This window comes from Priapulus caudatus, unplaced genomic scaffold, assembly GCF_000485595.1.
Source record: "Priapulus caudatus unplaced genomic scaffold, Priapulus_caudatus-5.0.1 Scaffold187, whole genome shotgun sequence".
NCBI lineage: Eukaryota > Metazoa > Priapulida > Priapulimorpha > Priapulimorphida > Priapulidae > Priapulus > Priapulus caudatus.
The window spans coordinates 222,855-230,011 of NW_014577248.1; the positions used below are offsets into that span (position 1 = coordinate 222,855).

General features: G+C 40.0%; 1 protein-coding gene across 1 annotated transcript in view; it reads right to left on the reverse strand.

Moving 5' to 3' along the window:
• Positions 1–229: 229 nt before the first annotated feature.
• LOC106806947 (xanthine dehydrogenase-like) overlaps positions 230–7,157 on the reverse strand; it is a gene marked incomplete at its 5' end in the record, with an annotated part of 27,814 nt that continues 20,886 nt past the window's right edge. Inside the window, 8 exon segments of the mRNA XM_014809134.1 lie at positions 230–1,103; positions 1,365–1,444; positions 1,598–1,772; positions 2,287–2,457; positions 2,739–2,813; positions 5,762–5,890; positions 6,248–6,343; positions 6,588–6,704. Of these exon segments, the coding sequence (XP_014664620.1) occupies positions 906–1,103; positions 1,365–1,444; positions 1,598–1,772; positions 2,287–2,457; positions 2,739–2,813; positions 5,762–5,890; positions 6,248–6,343; positions 6,588–6,704 (1,041 nt within the window).

Genomic DNA, 7,157 nt, shown 5'->3' on the forward strand with positions numbered 1-7,157 from the left:
CACAACCGTTACGTTCTACTGTCTACGAACCGATATTCCACTCTACAAATACACTGCAGAAAGTACACCATTTACGGATATCTATGTATAACATATGTATTAGATATACTCCACCTAGTCACATCCACTATATGCAACGCACGCACACACGCACATTATATATATATATATATATATATATATATAAGTTATAGTAATATATAATATAGCACACCTATATAACCACACACTACAGCATTATATATATTTATGAACAGTTTAACAGTTCAGCAGTATATATTTTGTTATTAATCACTCGCAGTTACATATATGACAGGAGTAGATAATAGGGAACTATTATCTACTCCTGTTATACTCCCTATTATCTACTCCTGATATATGGTCATATATAAACATATAGCTAAGGTTTTGCGAGACAAAAACATGCAAGTTTCTCTTATATCTTGTTTAATTTTATATCTAGTATATTACACATTCTATTATTCTATATTATCATATTTATATTAACACGCCTTTGTTTCCTGAAGTAATCATTGATTGATTAGACTGATAAAGCTATAATTGCATATATGGTAGTCATGAATCATATTACATATAATGTTTATCCTTTCTTACTAGTATTTCATCACCACACCATTTTTAATCGCCTCCAATTTATAGCACAATAGATGTATAGGAAAAACGTCAAAAAAAATCTCTAAAAAAATACAGTTCATATCAAGTTTTCAATATATTATTTACTTAATAGATTAGGGAAAAAATCCTAAGGATTAAATCCTAGATTAGGGAATTATTATCACTGGTTTTACATGTCTGGATGAAGTACTTAGCTAGATACAGAAAGATTAGCAATAGCTTGTGTAGACGAGCAGAGTAGAAAATATTGTATAGGAGAGAACTCGACTCTAGGAGAGAGATGCACGACTTCCAGCTGTAGATGGCAGCAGTGTAGATGGACACGCAAGAAGGATGTTCTCTACAGTTGCTGGGCTGTCAAATTGGAAGCTACCAGAAACTCCTTCCTGCTCTCTTGCCGCTCCGATGGCATTTTTAATTGCGAAGAAAACTGTTGAGGCCAGCAGCAACGGTGGTTCTCCAATCGCCTGCAAAAGAAACAGAAGAACTTTTTCAGAGAAGAAGAAAAACATAAACATCTTGTAATAGCTGCGCGTAATCTACGACGCACTTCTATTTATATTTATTTGTGTAGCACGTGGACAGTGGTGCATGTACACAATATACTAGAGCTATTCCAAGTGCCAATTATATTTGAGTGAAAATGTTTGCTACAAGTTGAAGTATACTTATTAAAATCGACACTCTTTAGAAGTTACATGAACAACAGATACATTCGTGTAACATACCTTTGATGAATATACAGCACGAGGGTTCTCCGAGTTACGCAGTAGTGCAACGTTAAACTCCACTGGTACATCACTGACACCTATACAGAACATGCAGAGACAACGTATGCACCAAAAGCATATACATTACGACAGGGTTTAACTGATCTAAAACATCAGCCCCTTCCCTCAATACTCCATTATTAGGTTTTGTCATGGGAACTCTGTTACTAATTAAAGCACAATATGGCTACCTGGTATTTTGTAGTTGCCAGCGTGACGAGTGCACAGGAAGCCATCTGCTGTGTATCGCAGCTCCTCTAGTGTCAGCAGTCCACAACCTTGAACAAAAGCACCCTCTATCTGCCCGATGTCTATAGTTGGATTCAGACTCTTCCCAACGTCCATCATGATATCTGTTCTCAGAATCTGTGCAACGAATATAAAAATACATCAAAGCATAGGAATGTTAGTTGCAGTTGGTTGCAAAGTTGCTGCTTGCACATAGTAGAGTATAGAAGACAGTAATGTATGCCAGCCAGGAATGAATAATTCCTCACTGACAGCACCTAATTAGCACTATGATCATTGACCTGCGATACTGCCGATCGAATGGCAGCGTAAAGAGAGTGAGGCCATGAGACTGGCAGAAGGGAGTTCAATTTGAATTGCAACAAGTGAGAGTGGCAGGAGATTGCATATTGGTGTAAGTATTATATTAATTAAAGTAATAGATTTGCATTGCCTGCTATGTTTAGCAAGATTTTCAGGAAGTCTCACAGCTATAGATCTAGAATATTACAAATATACATCTACTTCAAACAACCATGCAGTATACGCACGTACAACTAATCTTCCACCACGTACTACTTACTGTGACACTAGCAAAAGAATGTGTGTCAAAAATTCATGTGAAGTTATCACGTTAAGGGTGCATATATACCACGTGATTTCCTGTGATACAATCAACCTCCACGTGTGAGCAGGCAGCTCCGAAAGTGTGATAGGTGTAAGGATTGCCGGTGTGCGTGTCAAAGTCGTAACCCTCCGAGCCCTCTGGGACATAAAACCCTGTCGCTGAGAGGCTCACTCTGTCAAGGTAAGCTGATTCAACCTGCAAGAGAGAATACCCATTCAGCCCCACATGCACCCCACACATGCACCCCACACATGCACCCCACACATGCACCCCACACATGCATGAACACATTATATAGTTCAGCACTATTCTTGTCTTCTTCGCATAATTTCTTTGTAAATTCTATTCAACATTAATTGAGTCTTGTACATTTAAACCAGGGGTGTCAAACATACGGCCCGCAAGATGATTTGATCAGGCCCGCGACATGTAGAGCATAAATCTCTGAGTTAAATTTTAAACGCTTGTATACTCACCCAATCTTCCCACGAGCCACTTGGGTTCAGTCTCACGAATGGATCTATTCGCTCCCTGATGATCTCACACGCATTCTAAATAGGAAGACATGTTTGGAATAAGGTTTGCGCATTTTATGTGAATATGTGAGAAAATAATGAAATGAGCATTGTCATATAATGGATAAAGTGCTTCCCTCCCGTCCTCTGCCATTTTGACCTAATTACTTAATTCTTTAGGATTTCCGCATGCATAATAAAAATGCCGTAAGTGCAGCAAATTTCAATTTGTGCCCTCTATTGTTGACATCAGCAGACCAGTGGCGTAGCTAGGATTTTTTCAGTGGGGGGGCACTGGGGGTGCCTTACATTTTCGTGCGTGGGGGGCACAATATATAATTTTACTGAGATGTGGTTCGAACCCTCTTTCTTTGTATTATACTGTTCTAACGGCATTGTTTTAAATTCAATTTTTTTTCATCAAGCAATGATTTTTAGTGGGGGGGCACCTGGGGGCACGAAGATTTGTGGGGGGCACGTGCCCCCCAGCCCCCCCGTAGCTACGCCCCTGCAGGCAGACACCTGCAAGCACGGACAGCACGGACATATATGGACGATCTTCTTATTCTACAAACAACAAGTTATCAAAAACGGCTAAAAATATCGTACGAAAAAGAACAAGTGTAATATTACACGAAAATGAAAGTGTCAATGACACTATCGGGCGTAGCCAGGATTTTCAAAGTTGTAGGCACGACCAAAGATTCTAGAGGCGTTCACTCTACGATCTTTGGGCACGACTATCTGAGCGGAGCGCCACATCGGTTGCGCGGAGCGTACAAGAAAATTTTCGTTTTACAAACCCCCAGATTGGCCGGAAACGGCCCTTCCCGAGTGTTCATTCTGGTTCCGTGGCTCTTGCTAACTTGAGACACCTCATTCAATATCACTTTTAAAACCCAAAAACACAAACGAGTTAAAATAGTGTTACGAACGAGTTAAAATGTTAAAAAACTGACAAGATCGGATCCTAGTCTTTTTCGCGGGTAGAGTGTTGAATTGAAACTGGCACGCGATAGAAATGACAGCTTTTGTGTGTGTTAGTCTGGTGTTGTTTGTTTGTTTGTTTGTTTGTTGGTTTTGTTGTTGTTGTTGTTGTGGTTGTTGGTTGGTTTGTTTGTGGTGTTAGCTGTGTTAGTTGGGTTTAGAAAATTTTTGGTTTACAAACCCCCCAGATGGGCCGGAAACGGCCCTTCCCGAGTGTTCATTCTGGTTCCGCTGCATGGCCTCTGCTAACTTGAGACACCTCATTCAATATCACTTTTAAACCCAAAAAACACAACGAGTTAAAATAGTGTTACGAACGAGTTAAAATGTTTAAAAACTGACAAGACGGATCCTAGTCTTTTCGGCGGTAGGAGTTGTTAATGAAACGGCACGCCGATAGAAATGACAGCCCAGATGACAGAAGAATAGGTCACCTTTTAGCCATATTCTTGCTACGTTCATTTCAATAGTTTTACCTGCCTAGACTCTTAAATCTCGCAGCAAGCTTATGGATTTGTATATTAGGTGTTTTAAAAAAAAAGATAACTTAAATTGGCCAAAAAAAGTGTAGGCCCGGGCCTACAGTGCTACATACTGGCTACCGCCCCTGACTATATAGCTCACCTATGTGTGATAGAAAGGAGATGATATTTAAAATTTGGTAAGTGTTTCTTTTATGACAGACCAAAATGTGATCAAATGTCCTTATTCCCTGTTTTATACTAATCGAAATTTCACTGTTTTGTTTCAGGGTTAGTTTTGCGAAAAAAAATGTTTCAGATCTGAAAGTCTGAAATCTGGGCGAGGCCTAAATGATTGCCATATTGGTGTTCGATTATCGCGCAAATAAAAGCAGTAAAATATTCCAGTCGAATTACAGTAACAAAGAATCAAAAACACAATATTACACGTAGGTATGATTAGGTAGGTAGGCAGGTAGGTAAATTTTAACAAAATCGAATGAATCTAGATAGCCATTTCAGTTTTCCAAAAAGTGAGCGTGGCTCGAATGTAGGTCGCATTGGCGTGCTCCAAAATTAGGACGTTCAAATCCCTCCCATAGGAAGTAACTATATGAAAATTGAAAGATGTGGGTCAAACAGTTCATGAGTTATCGTTGACCGTAGCCAGACACTGAAGTGCATGCATAGTGAAATTGGCAAAATCTACCTAATTTGCATAATTAAAAAAAAATATTAAAACTCGCGTGATATGTTTTTTTGGCGGCCAGTCCTTATTCATTCACATACCAAAAATGAGCAAAATCCGTTGAACCTGAACTGACTTATGGCCATTTCCATTTTTGCCAATAAGTGGGCGTGGCTCGGGTGGAGGGGGCTCTAATAGCAAAAGCAGTTCAGTCCTTTGTTAACAGTCAACAAATCCATGTTTAACCCTCCTCTTGAGGATCAAAAGGTTATCAGACACTTACTCTTTGCACGTCAGCAGAAAGTAGAATTTCATGGTCCTTTCAATAAAGTGTATAAAACGGTAGGTAGCCGCTGAAACAAAAAAGTTTTGCACTCGGTTCTTAGACCATGTCCTCAAATGACTGCATATCTGACCTTTCCCCCACTGCCCTTTGACATGTGACCTCCATTTCGCGCTGCTGATGGGTTTCTTGCCCATCACACTATTCATCGAATATTATAAAGCGTTGGTCGAGCCGTTGAGATTTGTTGCCCCGCAATTCCGTATTTTCCTCCTTATAGCTTAAGTTAAGGGGGAAATATTCCCCTCCATTGACACATCTTGACCTTTGACCATTGACCTCCAAATACGACATCCCGAGTCCTTTTCGCAATCCCCCCCCCCGACGTCCCGAATATCGGTGACCGTACGTCGAAGCGGTTAAGATCTGTGCCCAACTGTTGACGGACGGACGACGGACGACGAAGCGGCAGGACACATCATGCGATTCTACAAGTAAACTAGAGCTGCATCGCGACTTTGTCAGCTGAGCTAAAAATTGACATTTCAATCATTGAACAACTCACCAGAACAGCACCGCCAAAAAACTCAGTGCCTGTACTTCCAGCCGTACTTGTGGCATTTGGAACTGTATCAGAACTTGTTTCATTGATGTGTATCTTATCAATGGGAATTTGAAGGGCTCTGCTGGCCACCTGTAAAGACATCATATACTTAATTAACCACCTATCGTAAATCACAAACATTACTGCATCACTTGAAAATAAGTGCCACTGTGAGATCACCTTAACAATTTGTAACGAAATTCGTGTACAAGTTTCTTATCAATAGCATATCGATATCCCTACTTATAGTACATATAAGAGGATAGATATGTTCACAAAAGTACCATGTTTATGGTATTACTATTTCAACTTCAATATACCTAGGGTCATAGCAGGTCACCTTTTGGCCAATTGTGGAGCATAGCATATTGGCATCTGTGTTGCTTTATTTTCTATAATTATATTTATTCATTCACCTTTACATTGGGATTATCGCGTAATAAGTACCTGTATCATTTTTGTGTAGAGGCCCTGACCCATCTCAATTCCTCCAGATGTAAGCAGCACTGAGCCATCCGTGTACACATGCACCAGTGCAGCTCCCTGAATCAAACACATTCGTCATACACGTTTATTGAATTTAAACAAAACATATCAGTTACACACAACCTGAGCACCACAATTCTAGTGCTGCCCAATCACATGGTCTCCTCTCAGCCACACATTATTTTCTTCTAACGAGCTATCCGTGTCCATGCAGATTACATGTCCTTCACTTTCAAATACAAGGTCACCAGCTAAATAATTTCTGTCACTCCAATTCCCGCTTTGCGACACAATTGCTTACTTGGTTCAAAATCTTTAGGAAGAAAGGCAATCCAAATAAGCAAGGCTGCAATGAAATTCCCTGCTTTCTTGAGCGATTTTTCCTGCAGAAATTAATGGCGGCATATATATACATACTCTTTCCATGAATTAAGCTCCACAGTTAATAATAAAAAGCCAAAAAGACTGAGACAGGGAGAGGGAAAACACACAGCTACAGAGTGTGCTAATTTAGTTGTTCATACTGGTGTTCCACAGCTGCAATCATTCGTAACAAGGAAATACGTGCACGGGCAGAGAATAATAGTGGCAGTAACATATATAGTGGTAGTAATAGAATTATATCAAGAGCTAACAAGAGCCGCAGAGCGGCTGAGCTCATCTGGGGTCTGTTGCTACGGTTATAAACTTCAGTCGTGCGTAGTGACAATTTGTTAGGCGCAGATATGCAGATACGCAGTTGCGTACACATCATTGTTAGGACACTCTCACTATCTCCCCCCCATGCGATTTTGGTTTATTTTATTAAATGATACTTGCCTTTCACTTCGAATTTGTGTCATAGATTCACAGCTATCTATTTTTATCTTAG